The sequence below is a fragment of the Ranitomeya imitator genome, chromosome 8, assembly GCF_032444005.1.
Source record: "Ranitomeya imitator isolate aRanImi1 chromosome 8, aRanImi1.pri, whole genome shotgun sequence".
Lineage (NCBI taxonomy): Eukaryota > Metazoa > Chordata > Amphibia > Anura > Dendrobatidae > Ranitomeya > Ranitomeya imitator.
The window spans coordinates 144,463,069-144,481,316 of NC_091289.1; the positions used below are offsets into that span (position 1 = coordinate 144,463,069).

At 44.2% G+C, this 18,248-nt stretch overlaps 1 protein-coding gene across 1 annotated transcript in view; it reads right to left on the reverse strand.

Annotated features, from left to right (window-relative positions):
* Positions 1–1,731: 1,731 nt before the first annotated feature.
* TADA1 (transcriptional adaptor 1) overlaps positions 1,732–18,248 on the reverse strand; it is a 37,385-nt gene continuing 20,868 nt past the window's right edge. Inside the window, exons 7-8 of the mRNA XM_069737497.1 lie at positions 4,136–4,298; positions 1,732–2,050 (exon numbers count right to left, since the gene is read on the reverse strand). Of these exons, the coding sequence (XP_069593598.1) occupies positions 1,901–2,050; positions 4,136–4,298 (313 nt within the window). The 3' untranslated portion in view covers positions 1,732–1,900. The remainder of the gene's footprint in view (positions 2,051–4,135; positions 4,299–18,248) is intronic.

Here is an 18,248-nt window from a genome sequence, read left to right on the forward strand (position 1 = left end):
CACACTGCGGTGAGAAAGCCACGCACACTGCGGTGAGAAAGCCACGCACACTGCGGTGAGAAAGCCACGCACACTGCGGTGAGAAAGCCACGCACACTGCGGTGAGAAAGCCACGCACACTGCGGTGAGAAAGCCACGCACACTGCGGTGAGAAAGCCACGCACACTGCGGTGAGAAAGCCACGCACACTGCGGTGAGAAAGCCACGCACACTGCGGTAACTGCGGTGAGGAAGCCACGCACACTGCGGTAACTGCGGTGAGGAAGCCACGCACACTGCAGTAACTGCGGTGAGGAAGCCATGCAAACTGTGGTGAGGAAGCCACACACACTGCGGTAACTGCGGTGAGGAAGCCACGCAAACTGTGGTGAGGAAGCCACGCACACTGCGGTGAGGAGGCCACACACACTGCGGTGAGGAAGCCACGCATACTGCGGTGAGGAAGCCACGCACACTGCGGTAACTGCGGTGAGGAAGCCTTGCACACTGCGGTAACTGCAGTGAGGAAGCCACGCAAACTGTGGTGAGGAAGCCACGCACACTGCGGTAACTGCGGTGAGGAAGCCACGCAAACTGCGGTAACTGCGGTGAGGAAGCCACGCACACTGCGGTAACTGCGGTGAGGAAGCCACGCAAACTGCGGTAACTGTGGTGAGGAAGCCACGCACACTGCGGTAAGGAAGCCACGCACACTGCGGTGAGGAAGCCACGCACACTGCGGTGAGGAAGCCACGCACACTGCGGTGAGGAAGCCACGCACACTGCGGTGAGGAAGCCACGCACACTGCGGTGAGGAAGCCACGCACACTGCGGTGAGGAAGCCACGCAAACTGCGGTAACTGTGGTGAGGAAGCCACGCACACTGCGGTAACTGCGGTGAGGAAGCCACGCAAACTGCGGTAAGGAAGCCACGCACACTGCGGTGAGGAAGCCACGCACACTGCGGTGAGGAAGCCACGCAAACTGCGGTAACTGTGGTGAGGAAGCCACGCACACTGCGGTAACTGCGGTGAGGAAGCCACGCAAACTGCGGTAAGGAAGCCACGCACACTGCGGTGAGGAAGCCACGCACACTGCGGTGAGGAAGCCACGCACACTGCAGTGAGGAAGCCACGCACACTGCGGTGAGGAAGCCACGCACACTGCGGTGAGGAAGCCACGCACACTGCGGTGAGGAAGCCACGCACACTGCGGTGAGGAAGCCACGCACACTGCGGTGAGGAATCCACGCAAACTGTGGTGAGGAAGCCACGCAAACTGCGTTGAGGAAGCCACGCAAACTGCGTTGAGGAAGCCATGCATACTGCGGCGAGGAAGCCACGCAAACTGCGTCGCGGAAGCCGGGCATACTGCGGCGTACATAATGAAATTACCCCCTCCTGAATTGGTAATTAGCTGCAATCAAATTCACAATTTTTGGCAAACCCAGAATTGAGGATGACATTAAAAGACAAATTAATTGAATTCACTCAATCAACTACCCAGCCCTATTTACTCATCCAGACGATGTTTTCGGTCCACTAACGGCCAATTATATCCAATGTGCTAGTGCACATCAGAGTTTTTCGACATGGAACAAAAAAATGCAGCATTCACAATTCTGGATGTTTTAGGGACAATAATAGTTACCGGTACATCCTGTACATTCTTAGCAGTAGCAGGACTGCGCTTTCTGTTTTGCCAAGGTTTTGTTCTGATTTTAGATTTTTGAATTAAGACTGATGTACAAAATGATTTTTTCTGTTTATTTAACAAAAATGATGAAGTTGATATAAGCCTGAGTTGAAAAAAGTTGTAGATTGGTCTTAAAAAATCTTTTCAGTCCATTAGTTATAGGGCACAGCAGTTCAGAAAAAAGTATGGGGTATGGGGAGGTTTCTCCATAAAAAGGCTTCGGTGTTTAACTGAATAGTCCTTCCTTGGCCGTTAACCTCTGTCGATGAATTTGGTCTTGCTGAAGCTCCTCTTGGCTCGGGTGCCAAAGTCTCATTATTATTCGCTCCATGTTCAGTGCATAAACAGTGTGAGAAGGGATGACTTCTCTGTGAATCTGAAAAAGAGGTAAAAACTGAGGTCAGGGTCTTCAACTTCCACATTTAAAATCAGAAAGTTGTGTTCAGAAGTGCCAGTCATCCACACGTGAAAGGCATTATTAACCCTAATAGCTATGTATAGGGTTTGCATGCAAGTAGTGAATGTGGATTTATATGGGGGCTTGCCCTATTCAATTCACTAATCCAGACATCATAAGAAAGGCTGTTCACACCTAATAAAATGTTTTTCAGAAACTTTCCAACATGTTGTAAAATAAAGAAAGAATATATATATATATATAAAAAAAAAAAAACCCCGAAGTAAGTACATGCACCCTTTATGTTCTCTGATGCTTTCCTTCCAACAGTTCCTGTACTTTTTATTTTCTCACCCCATCAAATGCCCATCAAGTAGGGGGAAGTACAAAGAATGATGGAGGATCCAGGCAGCGTTCAATGTAATGTGGCGGAAGACATGAAGGAGAGTTTGGTTTATCTTTTATTTTACAACATGATGAGGAATTCTGAAAAGGAATGTACCACTATGGATAGCCCCTTTAACCACTTCCCGATACTGGAAGGACTAGCACTTCCTCTGTCTGATCCCTGTGTATAATGCGGGTTCAGGAGCTGATCCTGCAGCTTACGCCTTGCAGACTTGAGCCGGTATATAACCAGCAGTGAGAGGAGCTGTGTCAGGTATGATGCAAGCTCAACCACCAAACACAGGGATCAGACATATGACATATTAGTACTCATGTCGGGAAGGTCAAGAGAACGGTTCACAAGGAGAAGAGTGTCCAGTTTCTACTCTTATTTTAAGATGCACCCCAAATGTAAAGTAGGCAAATAGGAAAAAAAAAATTAAAATTTGAAAACGTTGTGTTCGTCTTATAGTCCGAATTTAGCTTCCCAGGGAGGGGGGAAAGCTGCGGTCTCTGGGCTGGATGGAGGAGGTGTCTCGGCAGTGCAAGGCAGGAGCCATTGATCTCCCGCTGGTGGGCTTCAGGAAAATGGCGGTGGGAGGGGGTGGGGAGTGTGTAGAAAAAAAAAAAAAAAAATACGGTAATTCTTCTCTTTGCCTCTAGGTCTATTACATCATGAGACTAGAAGCCGACCAACTGTATTTTCCTGTACACTATATTTAAAAAAAATGGTGTCGTTCAAAACTACAACTCGTCCCACAATAAAATAAGCCCTAGAATAACTATGTCGACAGAAAATTAAAAAAAAAAAATACATATTTTTTTCTTTTATTATGGTTTCTTTTATTATGGGAGAAAAACAAAAAAAGTGAATATCGCCCAGCGAGGAAAAGCTAAAAGTACCTACTAACAGTGAGCTGGAGCTGCACTCACAGCCACTGACAGCACAATCTACCAGCGCTCTCCTACCATAATGTTTTGTCACCTATTCGCAACTGGAAGTGATTCAACTGCAGGAAAACCCAAGTGGGTGATCTGCTGAGAGCCTTTTATCAGTTACGTCATCCCAGAAAAATAATTGGTGACTGTCATAACCACTTTGGTGGGAATAGGCCTCATGGGTGGTCTGATCTTTTAAGTCCAAGTGGGTGTTATCAGATAGCAACTCATGCAGGGAGAAGTCCACACCACCAGTGAAATCGCCCACTCGGACATAGCTACAGTTAACGCATTAGGTGTCAAATAATTTGCTAATATCTCCACAATGGAAAGTGAAACTATAAAACAAACAAAAAATTACAAGTTTATTCTGCTCTACAGCCATTATTAAATGGTGGGTCCAGCTCAACGCAAAAAATTTGGTAAACGGTCGTCTTAAATGTACTGAAGCATTAAAATATCCCTTCAATGGAACAAGAGGGCAGAGGTAGAGAGCCCCTGAAAGATATTCCTGAAGAATTACCCATTCGCCACAAAACTTTCCAGGCAAGTAATGTTCTCCTGGCATTCACCAAACCCAGAATCGGCTATCAGACTCCAGACAGAAGAGTGTAAGCTGCATTAAGCCGTTACGTGAGCTTGGATCCATGAATCTATAATCTATTTTCTGAGACGATTATGTTTTCAGGATATGGCACAGATATTTTAAAAGGCCGCGAAATTATGCACTGGCATTACCTTCAAGGTTTCTAAAAGATCATACATGTTAATGGGAGGCAGGCTGGACGGAAGGTTGTCCCCAGAACAGGCTAATAAGAGGGCAGCTTGTTGTTCGGCGTCATCCGGATGTATACTTGTTCCAGGATTCTGGTTTCCATTGTGAGCAGGGATCATGGGTGGACTGAAACACAGAAGACACAATTTTATCAAAAAGGGAACAAATTAAAATTTCCAGTAAGGTATGTGAGGTTGAAAGAAAAACTGCTGAAAATATGGCCAAAAATTAATTCAGAAGCATTCCCTCTAAAAAAACAAAAACTAACAAATTATGTATTGTTTTTTTTGTATGACTGTGATACTATGTCTTAAAGGGAATCTGTTAGAAGAATCTACCCTCCCTAGCTATCTGTACGGACATGCAGGTCATAGGAAGCGGAATAACATGATACCTTTGATATCTGCAATCATATGTCTTATTCCAGAGAAATCCAGGTTTTTCTTAACATGTAAATGAGCTGTTACAATCTATGGGCCGTACATAGATCTCCCTGAGAATCTGTCTCCGGAGATTGTTAGAAATGAAAGGGGGTGTTAACATTGTTAGACATGTAAAAACTGACAGCTGTAATGAGAGCTCTGCAGTGAGATCAGGAGAACAGACTAATTCAGTACAGCAGAGCTGAACTATGGCTCACTACAAACACCTGTGCAGCTGCAGCTCTCATCTCATAGTGCAATCAGCTCTGCTGCTGAGCCGTAACTGATGACAACTAAAAGTGGTGAGTGATCGTGCTCAGATAAAGTGTTATCCGAGCATGCTGGTGTTCTAACAGTGTCTTTGGCGTGCTCGAAAAATATGTTAGTTTGTTAAGCTTCCATCTCACAGGCAGCTAGTGCGGGTGGAGTACAGCTGAGCTCACAGCATGAGAAGAGAGCTACAACTGCAGATGTGTTGGTAATGAGAACGTTCAGCTCTGATGAACTACGTTAGCCATAATCACAATGCTATGCAGTGAGATCAGAAGGGCATTCTGTCAGTCATTACATGTCTCACATTGGTAACACCCCCTTTGATTTACAATAAGCGCTGGAGGCAGATTCTTGGGGAGATCTATGTCCGGCCCATAGATCTTAACAGCTCATTTATATATTAAGAAAAACATGGATTTCTATGGAATAAGACATCAGATCGCAGATATCAAAGCATCATTTTATTAAACTTTCAATGACCTGCATGTCCATATAAACGGCTTAGGATGGTAGATCCTACAGACAGATTTTCTTTAAGTTTATTTTTTCGGTAGGGAAATAATGCTGAATATTGGTTGGCGATGAGAAGTATTGTGCTTTCTGATCGTCTCAAAATCCCAAAAAATTATGTAAAACAGAATTTTCACTTTCTCTGATCTAAGTCATATTAGTTGGTTAATAGAAAGCTCATGGAAAACCTATAAGAGAAAAAAATGTATCTAGGTAAAGCACCTAGTAAGTACACTCATTGCAGATTGGTATGAGTAAGACTTCCTCTTTGTAAGCAGCAGCATCATTACCACAGAGCGATTAACATCTTTTAGTGTAACAGCGAAATCAGCACCCATGAGTAATCCTTTCCCCACCGAAAAACAAAAAAACAGGTGAAACAAGAACAAGTGGACAGTCCCTGCTCTATTATCACCGCTCTCAGTAAGGGGATGGCCAGGCCTGGACTTGGCTAAAAGTAACATATGACTGTTACTGGAGATGCGATTACTCTATGAAGTGTATGCAACGGTTGGAAAAATTTACTTGGTCAGTTCTTACTGTAAATGTCCACTACAGGAACATTCTCTGATGACTAGTGTCTGTGTATTATTGTGTATGGCTGCGTAGGACTACATCCATCCTGCTGCAATATAGTTTCATAAGGAAAACAAATATTTAGAGTGAAAACTAAGATCAGACCCAGCCATGCCTTTCTGCATACACCCAACAGAATCTGAGCGTGCTGCTCCACTGCAGAAGCTCCCATCGTCCCCATCACGCCCCATTTATCTCATGATGAGAGGTCATGCAGAACAGCCACGCAATCACTGTAGCTAATAACACCATGTAACCTCTGAGGCCAGTGATTGGCTGCAACAGTCACGCGGACGTCCACATGTTACTCCTCCGGGAAAATACAAAGATCAGCAAGACCAATTGGGTATTGATGCTGAAAAGCCAGGATTCTTTGGATAATTATTATTTTTTTTTTTTAATCTTATAATTTCTTAATTAGTTTTTCAATCTTTGCATAAGTACAAGTAAAAGGGGAATTCTCAAGTTGTCTCTTGAGCAGCTCACGACTCTAAGTCTCCTCACTTCCTGGTTTCTAGCAGGGCGGGCGCTCTTCCTAGATTGACAGCTCTGGTGAGAAGCAGAACTGTAGAATTAATAGAGCTATAAAGGCGCCGCACAAGCTCCGCTGTAACACCGCTTACAGTTCAGCTAGCAGTGGTTTGTTTTGGGGTGTACACCAATAGCTCTGTATGTAAGAATAATAGTTAACAGGGCATTTTAACAAGGCATGACCAAGGAAAGTGAGAGCTGTGATTAGCAAACCTGCTGTAAAAGCTGCCAATGGTGGAGCAGGTGATTTTACAAAATTTATAACAGCAGTTTGCCAGGAGCTGATAGGGAGGGTGAGGGAGGAAAGCCAATAACTACTGTATGGAAATCAATGGGCAGAAAATGGGTGGCTGGGATATTGGAAGTTAGCCCCTCCTCTGACATGTAACTATATGGCTCTGGTGGCAGAGTTCCATGGAAACCAGCTGTACACTATAGAAGATAAAAGCTCTCATAGCAGGAGAATGACAGCAGATAAAAAACACAAGCCTATTGCAAACATGCTGATTTTCATGTGGTCTAACTAAAGCAATTTAATCATATAAGAATACCCAACTAAGGCCATGTTCACATGTTCAGTATTTAGTAAGCGTTTAACATCAGTATTTGAGAGCCAAAACCAGGAGTGGGTGATAAATACAGAAGAGGTGACGTGTTTCTAATATACTTTTCCTCTGACTGTTCCACTCCTGTTTTAAGTTTACAAATTGTGATATAAAATACTGTACAAATCCTGAATGTGTGAACGTGGCCTACAGGTGGCAGGGGTGGGAGGATAAATGGATAATAATGAAATGGTTTCAAATGTAATCTTTGGGAGCACAGTACACTGTTGACTCCTGGCTTTCTGTTGTCTGGGAGTGGTTCGCTCCTGAAGACAGCTGGCACCAGCGGAATGGCTGAGCCGCTGTCCTGAACTGCATGCTCTCCAATGCTGATAGAATAGGCAGCTTTACCTCTGCAGCATTGGGGGGGGGGGGGGGGGGGAGCGTAGAGTTGGATGCCAGACGGATCCAGCAATTTGACCAGCGCATGCACGATTTTGAGGAAAAAGCTTGCAAACACTGCTTCTTGCCTAGGAGTTTGCCCTCTTCTGAAAGACTACAGAGGTGGTCAGAAACCTAGGCAGTGACCAGTAAAACAATAGCATTAACCCGTTAGTGACCAACAATACATCTTTTAACTAACCTGATAACAGAATAGCATCAGCAGCAGCTATTGGCTGCACACTATAGCTGACTTCCTGCTGCATCGGCCACGAACACTGTTAGGGTGCAGACAGGCGGCCACATTTCTCGGGCGGGGATCGCATTGCAGTGCATGGACTGGCCCGGCATCTCTCCTGACCAGGGCTTCACAGCGTGATGTGTTTCTATGCAGCAGACACGCTCAGGTCAGGCACGACAAATACGGACGTCTGTCTGCCCCCTTGGCACCAACCTTGGCCCTTTAACCCGTCAGATGCTGTCAATAGTGACTATAGATAGTTAAAAGAGTGTGAGGGGGCTCCCTCTAAAACCCCATCGGCACCCTGAGATCTTGTGGTCCTGATAGTTACCGTGGTAATTCTTGGCCAAATAACGGCCTTACAGTCTGCCGGCTACAGTGGCCTGTTCAGAAGCTTTTGGTGGTAAAAACAAACATTTTTCTTCTCCATCATAACACGCTGCATTAATTCCTGTAAAGCACCTGAAGGGTTAATAAACTACCTGACAACAGTTGAGAATATGTTGAGGGAGGAGGTTTTGTAATGGTATCACTTTTGGGGGCTTTCCCATATATAGGACCTACAAAATCACTTAAAAACTAAATAGGTCCCTAAAAAATAAATTTAGCAAATTCCATTAAAAAAAAAAGAAACATAGAACCATTACTGTTCTATATTTTGTTAGAACATTAGAAAATGTTAAAAAAATATAAAATTTTACAGCTGGTGCCGATGTAAAGCAGACAGGAGATACATGTTATTTATTACTACAATGTCAGCATAGCAGTGCACACGCACCGACCATCGCCATTATCCCTATGGCTTGCCTGTGTGCACTACTACGCTACACTACTTCGATAAAATGGCGCTGTAGTCAGCGTGTGCGCATACCGCCATCTCCAGCACCATTTTATTGAAGACACTGTCTAAATCTACCAATAAAAAGGTTTGCCACCAGGGCTTAGAACAGGTTCAATAGTTAGTAGACTATAATGGGGCCGACAGAGCGAATGTGCATCATTTGCAGGCATGTATGCTTACTGGAGGCAGTCACCCAGACGTTGTAGACTGCAACTGAGTGTCCACCTCTAGTAGGCACACGTCCAAATATGATGCACGGCAGGGCACATGTTCGATCTGTCAGCACCATTACAGTCTATGGTCCCGTCGGCAAATATGTCCGAATCTCGTTTTGCAGGGGGTGAGGTTTAGACATACAGTCATGGCCAAAAGTATTGACACCCCTGCAATTCTGTCAGATAATACTTATTTTCTTCCTGAAAATGATTGCAAACACAAATTATTTGGTATTATCTTCATTTAATTTGTCTTAAATGAAAAAACACAAAAAGAATTGTCCTAAAGCCAAATTGGATATAATTCCACACCAAACATATAAAAGGGGGTGGACAAAAGTATTGGCACTGTTCGAAAAATCATGTGATGCTTCTCTAATTTGTGTAATTAACAGCACCTGTAACTTACCTGTGGCACCTAACAGGTGTTGGCAATAACTAAATCACACTTGCAGCCAGTTGACATGGATTAAAGTTGACTCAACCTCTGTCCTATGTCCTTGTGTGTACCACATTGAGCATGGAGAAAAGAAAGAAGACCAAAGAACTGTCTGAGGACTTGAGAAACCAAATTGTGAGGAAGCATGAGCAATCTCAAGGCTACAAGTCCATCTCCAAAGACCTGAATGTTCCTGTGTCTACCGTGCGCAGTGTCATCCAGAAGTTTAACCCCTTAATGACCGCCAATACGTCTTTTAACTGACCTGAGATATAAGAGAATAGTATCCCCATACAGATGACAGTCCAGCATCTGTCGGTTGTGCACTATAGCTGACAACTTGCTGTACCAGCCACAATCAGTATTTGCACCATCTAAATCTGTTTAACCCCTTAGATGCTGCTGTCAATAGTGACTACATCATTATAAATAGTTAACAGAGTGTGGGGGCTTCTTCTTTGTCACAATTGGTGCCCTCAGATCATGATTTTGTTGTCCTGATGTTTGCCATGGCAATTCATGACCAAATAGTGGCCTTAGAGTCTGACGGCTGTAGTAATCTGTTTAGAAGTTAGAGACATTTAGGTGGTAAAAAGACACATTTTCATTTCTGTCATACCACTTTGCATTAATTCCTGTAAAGCACCTGAAGGGTTAATAAACTACCTGACAGCAGTTTTCAATATGTTTGGGGGTGCTGTTTTTAAAATGGTATCACGTTTGGGGTTTCCCAATATATGGGACCCCTAAAGTCACTTCAAACATGGATAAGTCCCTAAAAAAATAAATTTTGTAAATTTCTTTGAAAAAATGAAAAATTGCTGTTACATTTTTAAACCTCCTAAAATGCTAACAAAATAAAATAACATTTTACAAATGGTCCTGATGTAAAGCAGACATGTGGGAAATGTTATTTATTAATGGTTTGCTGTGGTATGACTATCTGGATTAAAGGGATAATCTTTCACATTTAGAAAATTGCTAATTTTTTTTACATTTTTCTCAAATTTTTGATATTTTTTATAAATAAACACAAAAAATGTTGAACTAAATTTACCATTATCATAAAGTAGAATGTGTCACGAAAAAACAATCTCAAAATCACTGGGATTTGTTGAAGCGTTGCAGAGTTATTACCACATAAAGTGACACTGGTCAGATTTAAAAAATTTGGCTCGGTCACTAAGGGGTTAAAGCCCATGGCACTGTGGCTAACCTCCCTAGATGTGGACGGAAAAGAAAAATTGACAAGAGGTTTCAACGCAAGATTGTGCGGATGTTGGATAAAGAACCTCGACTAACATCCAAACAAGTTCAAGCTGCCCTGCAGTCCGAGGGTACAGCAGTGTCAACCTGTACTATCCGTCGGCGTCTGAATGAAAAGGGACTGTATGGTAGGAGACCCAGGAAGACCCCACTTCTTACCCCAAGACATAAAAAAGCCAGGCTGGAGTTTGCCAAAACTTACCCGAAAAAGCCTAAAACGTTTTGGAAGAATGTTCTCTGGTCAGATGAGACAAAAGTAGAGCTTTTTGGGCAAAGGCATCAACACAGAGTTTACAAGAGAAAAAAAGAGGCATTCAAAGAAAAGAACACGGTCCCTGCAGTCAAAGATGGCAGAGGTTCCCTGATGTTTTGGGGTTGCTTTGCTGCCTCTGGCACTGGACTGCTCGACCGTGTGCATGGCATTATGAAGTCTGAAGACTACCAACAAATTTTGCAGCATAATGTAGGGCCCAGTGTGAGAAAGCTGGGTCTCCTTCAGAGGTCATGGGTCTTCCAGCAGGACAATGACCCAAAACACACTTCAAAAAGCACTAGAAAATGGTTTGAGAGAAAACACTGGAGACTTCTAAGGTGGCCAGCAATGAGTCCAGACCTGAATCCCATAGAACACCTGTGGAGAGATCTAAAAATGGCAGTTTGGAGAAGGCAGCCTTCAAATATCAGGGACCTGGAGCAGTTTGCCAAAGAAGAATGGTCTAAAATTCCAGCAGAGCATTGTAAGACACTCATTGATGGTTACCGGAAGCGGTTGGTCGCAGTTATTTTGGTAAAAGGTTGTGCAACCAAGTATTAGGCTGAGGGTGCCAATACTTTTGTCTGGCCCATTTTTGAAGTTTTGTGTGAAATTATCAATGTTTTGCTTTTTGCTTCATTCTCTTGTGTTTTTCATTTAAGACAAATTAAATGAAGATAATACCAAATAATTTGTGTTTGCAATCATTTTCAGGAAGAAAATGAGTATTATCTGACAGAATTGCAGGGGTGTCAATACTTTTGACCATGACTGTACGCCTTGATGGGCCCAAAACGCAATGTCAAGGCACCCTAACAAATACACAGCTAGAAATGAAGGCTTGACTAGGAACAGAATTATTAAAACTGGTCAGCTAGAGTTATTAAAAAAAAAATAAAAAAAAAGTCTTCAAAATTACATATAAATACATCTCATCTGAGAGATCATTGTCGTATTTTCTGTAGCCAGACAATAGTAATGTCAGACTGTCATAAACCACAAGTTCGTGGATCCACCCTATCTCGTGTCCATGATGTAATATTACGGGAGATGTATTCTTGGCACACAGACAATAGTCTCAACATGTTGAGCAACAAAGAAGTATCTGAGCTGGGCCTGAGTGTTGTTCCCGCTCATATGGATCCCTCTAGAAATAATCTTCCAATTAGCTAATGGTTATCTGGATAGTATGCCATTCAAATAACAAAAACTTACTGGCACTTCCAAGCTAATGTGAACAGGTGCATACCAGGAGCAGCCACCTCCGTATACAGTATCTATATCTAATCGCCAGGTGGGATTTCCGGCCTCTGTCCCCGAATCCCATAAGGCACCGTGGCAGTGTCACTTGGGCAGGCACAGTTCGTGGGTGCAAGGCCACGAACTGCGCCTGCGCAAGTGACATTCACGGCACCGCTATTCCTGCGCATCTGCAGTAACAGCCACAACTGCACGCTCTACCTGCGCATGTGCGGTAACGACGCGGCTGTTACTCCGCCTGCATGGGGAATAGCACAAGACGCATTAATATTTCACAGAAGAATTAAACGTAGAAAGCACACAAATTATTCAGAACGCGTACACCTAACTGTAATATATCTATCTATATATATCTCTATCTATATAGCTATATCTATCTAATCGCCAGTTGGGACTTCTGGCCGCTGTCCCCAAAAACCATAAGGCACCGTGGCAGTGTCACCTGTGCAGGCGCAGTTCACAGCCTCAAGGCCACGAACTGCGCCTGCACAAGTGATATAAACATCTCCACTATTCCCACGCATGCGCAGTAACAGCCACAACTGCGCACTCTACCCGCGCAAGGACACGAGCTGCGCCTGCGCAAGTGACATTCACGTCACAGCTATTCCCACGCATGCTCAAGTACAGCCACAACTGTGCGTTCTACCCGCTCATGTATGGTAACGACGCGGCTGTTACTGTGCCTGCGTGGGTAATAGCGGTGATGTTTGTTTTATTTGTGCAGCTGCAGTAACAGCCTTACGGCCACTAACTGCGCCTGCGCAAGTGATAGATATACGTCACCGCTATTCCCAGTAACAACCATAACTGAGCGGTATACCCACGCACGCTAAGGAAGAAACAGTGCACAAGGGGTGAAAGAGGTCAAATGACCCAACACATACAATACAAAAATGCAGAGCGATGATATAGAACAGATATGTTGGAAAGTGCAAACACGTAGGGTCTCAGCAGCGTGAGAGCACCTTGTCGTTGCTTGCTGGGCATCCATGAATTGGCTAAATTATGTGTAATCTTTTTTTATTATTATCCAGAGCAGTATTGCTATTCATATTTCATATATTCCATGTGTACATGCTTTAGCATGATAAAGTACAACTTCTTTTGTATATTGGATAGTACGCCATGTTACAGGGGACATGCCATCTCAGACTGGTCCAGAAATCATCTTCTGCCTCCTTCATATGAAAACAGACCAAAATCTGTCGGATGTGTTGGTCACGTTAGTACGTGTACGGCAAAAATCATATACACATCTATGTACTCAAATTACTTCTGTCTAAAATGAGTGGATAAAAAACACAATAAAAACTACAAGATAAAGTTAAAATGCTTGGAAGCTATATTATAACAGTCTTGAAAAAGGATTACTCCCATCTTCATACATTGGTAGTGTCGGATACTGCCTGTAAAAACGAGAAATTATGAACTTTTCTGTTTATTACAGTTACAATTTTTGCTTAGCTATTAACATTTTGGTTTGTTTTTTTATATAGCTCGTTGCCTAGGAGACCGACCACTGCTTCTACACAACAGAACAGGTGCAGAGATCAAACATGCTCTGCTGTTCAGCACTATTTTGAAGCTGGCCAGGATCGGGCCTGTTACCTTCTAATCCTGGCCAGCTTCAGTGCAGTGCTTACAAGCTAGACAGCAGTGGTGGTCGCTCCCGTAGGCAACAATTTGTAAACAAAAGAAAACTGTTCACATCTGAAGAAGGAAAGGGAATTGTATTAACCGGTAAAATAGTTAAAGCGCTTATTTTTAGAGGCCCTGACATTACCCATCTATGAAGATGGTAATAATCCTTTAATATGTTATTGTAAAAGGTCTCCAGACAGCTGCTCTACTCAATAGACAAATACTGCCATCTGGTGGCAGGTTTATAGATGGCTGCCTGACACTGCTCTATAGGAATTCATCAGAAAAGTGCAGGGACACAAATACACAGCCTCATTCTTTAAACTTCCTGCAGTCAAAAGCAAAGATCCTAGATACTTCACTAATCCAAAACATGGCCCACTTAAGTAAGTTACCACATAATGAATATTCATGTAAATTCTCCATGAAAGTGAATCAAGCATTTCTCAAAAACCTGACCAGCGATAGCCCCGCTATCCTCTCCCCTTCATGCTATACTGCTGCAGATGAGATTGTCACAGTAAGGCTATGTGTACACCTTCAGGATTTCTTGCAGAAATTTCCTGAGCAAAACCGGATATTTTCTGCAAGAAATCCGCATGCGTTTTTTTCGCGCTTTTTTTTTCCAGCGCTTCCCAATGCATTGAATAGCGTGAAAAATCCACAAAATTAATGAACATGCTGTGTTTACCGCAATGTGTTTTTTTTCGTGGAATAAAACGCATCATGTGCACAAAAATTGCGGAATGCATTCTAAATGATGGGATGCATAATGTATGCGGTTTTATAGTGAAAAAAACGTGAAAAATCCGCAACGCGTGCAGACAGCCTAATAGAAGGATTTTTTTTTTTTTTTACTCATCTTAAAATCCCTTTCTCATAATCTTCATTGGAGTACACGGTAACCGTGGGATTGTCTGCTGCCACCTGGAGGGCGATACTATTAATGCAACTAATTCAAATCTGCCCCTCCCCGGCAGACTATACATCGCCTGCTAGCACCAGGCTCCTCACTTAAGTCAAAATGCAGTGAAAGAAAGCCAAAAAAAAAGAGATTTTACAGAGAGTAAAAAAATTCTTATTTCTCGTTTATCTTATTAGGGGGGACGTCCCACAGCTGTCCTAGAAGTGGGAAAAATGTAAACATTATACAGTTACCAGAGAACGTCTTCCATCGTTCCTAAAGCGTTTGCCTGAGCAATTGCTGCCTGCAGGATCTTTCGCCCCAGATTTGCATCTGCTGAAGCAAAAGTGTGGACCATGTAAAACCTGGAAAAGGAATACATTGATGCGCATTTATCTTAAAGAGCTGCAATGTCGATCCCTGGTGAGGAACTGAGCAGAAAGATCTTGCAGTCCACGCCGAGTGCGGTCTAACCATGAAAGGGGGAAGCACTGGGACCGGCCCTATAAGTCTCGATAATATCTGATCTAATCAGCAAAGATCACCCTAGAGGCGGTCGGACTTGGGCCAGAGCATACCGGGATGACCCTAATGCACCCAACAGAATAAGAACATCTCATGCTAATCTCTTCATTAAAACGAAAAAGCAGGGAGTTCTGCTAAGGTGAAAAGAGGGAGCCAAACACGCGAATACTCTGTCCTGGAGGAGAGAGAAAAATCACACAAAAAAAAAACTAAGTGGAGAGATCTCTCTGATCAGCGCAAAAGGGAGGGCACCGAAGAACAGCTGATCCCCTAGATGTCCCCTGGCTCCAAGGGAATAATACAGTGGCCACGAGTTCTCTGTCTGGGCGGGCAGTTCTGACCTCTAGCCTAAAAGATACTTTCTGCTGGACCAGGATAGTCAAGGCAGGAACTTGGCTTTTAGGAGTCTGCCCTAGTTCAATCTAGACCTGCAAGGAGGAAGAAGAAAGATATTTCCCTATGAACACTGCCCATAGCATCTGTTTCATAGGTGAGAACATAAGATAAATTGGGAAGAAGAGGTTTGTCTGGGAGCTGTCTGGCATCTACCACGAAGACCGGGACATTTCGACTCAAACTAAAGAATCCTAAGCAAACCGGTATTCAAAATACTCAGTCCAAGCTGGAAAAGGAGAATCCTGCCCTATGAAGGAAAGGACAAGATGTCTCTGGGTTGTGGAAGAGACCAGATGTCTGCCCTGATCCATCACGGACCCATCACCTACCAGGGGAAGCTCTATTGTAGGTAGTAGGCTATTTGAGAGACCCAAGATCTCCACACATCCTGGAGGTCCAGGAAACATCAGAAATAGATCATTTGCAAGATCTGCTTTAACCCTCAAATGGCCAGTGCTCCCATAGGAGGCGAAAGGATGGAAGCACCACTAGACAGGAGGACGCTCCCGGGACCTCCACACATGCAGCACTTTGAAGCAGCCACCACAGTCACCTCACTTGGTCACAGCGATAGTGATTACCTATAAAGGACACGCTGAGCTGAATTCTGATTCCCCACACAGCATCCAGTACTCTACCACAGCGACGGCAGTCGCCATTTATGGATGCACTACATTTCATTTAACCACATTCAATCTTGCCTCCTTAATAGCATTCCGGCATTTTCCTCTTCCCATCCTTCCAGCTTATTTGAAGCACACTGTCTTATCCTTCTGAACTACCAAGATACTGTGATGAAGGTCCAATATGAGACTGAAAACATTCAGTTATTTCTTCTGTTTTTGTCTGGATGCAAAATAAATGAAATTTCCTCATCTTCATCAATTTGAGTGCCAAGTTTATTTTTGCTTAGATTACGGGTTGGATCCGATACTTGAGCACCATCCACAAGTCATTTTTTGTTGAGTGCCTTGCTGTTCTCTACTTTTCAGTCAGGTTCACTTGCAGAGCTCTGCCTGATAATTCGACCCTCTGGGGGAACGCAGATGGAGTACTCAGAATGAACTGCAGGGCCAAAGCGGAACTAACGGTCCAACACTAGTGACATGTTCAATCATCATCTGGCATGGTACCTGAAACTGCTCCAAAGGGAGCACACAGCATAGCTGCCCTCCACACGGAGGCCTAGACAGGATACTGGGACTCACCTGAACAGTACGTCTCTCTGTGTGAAATCTGGTTGTAGGTCTGACCAACCGTGGAAAGTTGTCAGAGCACAAGAAACTACCACTCGCACTGTCAGTCGTCTGCACCACCTTTTTCTTTCATGAAGTCTCTGCTGGAGGTTGAGAGCCACTGAGGAAGGTTACAGCACCTGTAGATTGCTAAATATGGCGGTGCGCTTTACAGAGAACCTCCAGCGAGCATTACTCACCAAGGAAAGAGGTAGTGTGCTATCTAAATCACCTTTGCGACATGACCCCCTTACCTGCTGTGGAAGGTGGTCCACCCAGTGCCCGGGTTGTTCACCTGTGGACTCTGCATAGCTGTGAGGTCTCATATGGAGAGTTTGACTCTCAGAAATGTGGTCTGAATAACTTCTGGATTTGCAGGGTTTTCTGTGGAATTCGCCCAGCTGTAAGGCCTCACCTGGTAGGTCTGATTCACTCTATAAAAGGTGTTCAGAATAACCTCTGGATTGCGGAGTCACCTGTAGGATTTGCCCAATTGGAAGGTCTCAGCTGGAGGGTCCATCTTTCAGGACAGTAAAAAAACTAGCATCTTGTATGCAGGGTTGTTAGGCTCGCCCGACTGTATGGTCTCAGTTTACCAAAACACAAGGGCGCCTCGTTCCCCTTCCCCCTGGCTCTGCTCAGGTCTCTGAAGCACTAACTGTCTGCACAGCAGACGCGGAGTAATGACGTCTTCACTTCTGCAGTCTCACATTCTCCCCTATGCATTCACTGCTGTCTGCATCCTGTGTGCGAGAGCATGGTGTAACCTGTAGGACACCGTTTTCAGCCCTTCAAGCTGTCTTGGTCTGCAGGCTGGACTGAAACAACCAGAGGGCCAGACGTGGCATGTGGGCCGCCCTTTGCCCAGGTTTACTATAAAGGGATTTTTTTTTTCTGATTTCTGTCAGGGAGGACTTTATCCTCGAATTTACAGCAGTTGGTTACCACCTCATAAGCGGATTGCAAGGTGGATTTGATAAACCTGTTTTGTTTCCTACATTAGGCTACTTTCACACTAGCGTTGTTGGGCCTCCGTCGCAATGCGTCGTTTTGGAGAAAAAACGCATCCTGCAAAGTTGCCCGCAGGATGCGTTTTTTCTCCATAGACTTCATTAGCGACGCATTGCGACGGATTGCCACACGTCGCATCCGTCGTGCGATGGATGCGTCGTGTTTTTGCAGTCCGTCGGGACAAAAAAAATGTTGCATGCAACGTTTTTTTGTCCGTTGGTTCCGCTTTTTCCGACCGCGCATGTGCAGCCGGAACTCCGCCCCCTCCTCCCCGGACCTTACAATGGGGCAGCGGATGTGTTGTAAAACTGAATCCGCTGACCCCGTTGTGATTTTACTTCACAGCATGCGTCGGTACGTCGGGCCAACGCACTGCGACGGGCCCGTACCGACGCTAGTGTGAAAGTAGCCTAACAATAAAGGACCTCCAGCGTCAGGCTCCTGGACAGGGCTATCATATTCTTTACACCAGGCTGCAACAGTCTCTAGAGAATTCCCTCCTGTTTCCTACCTGCTATCAATATTTGCATGCAATAGCTCGGTGCTTT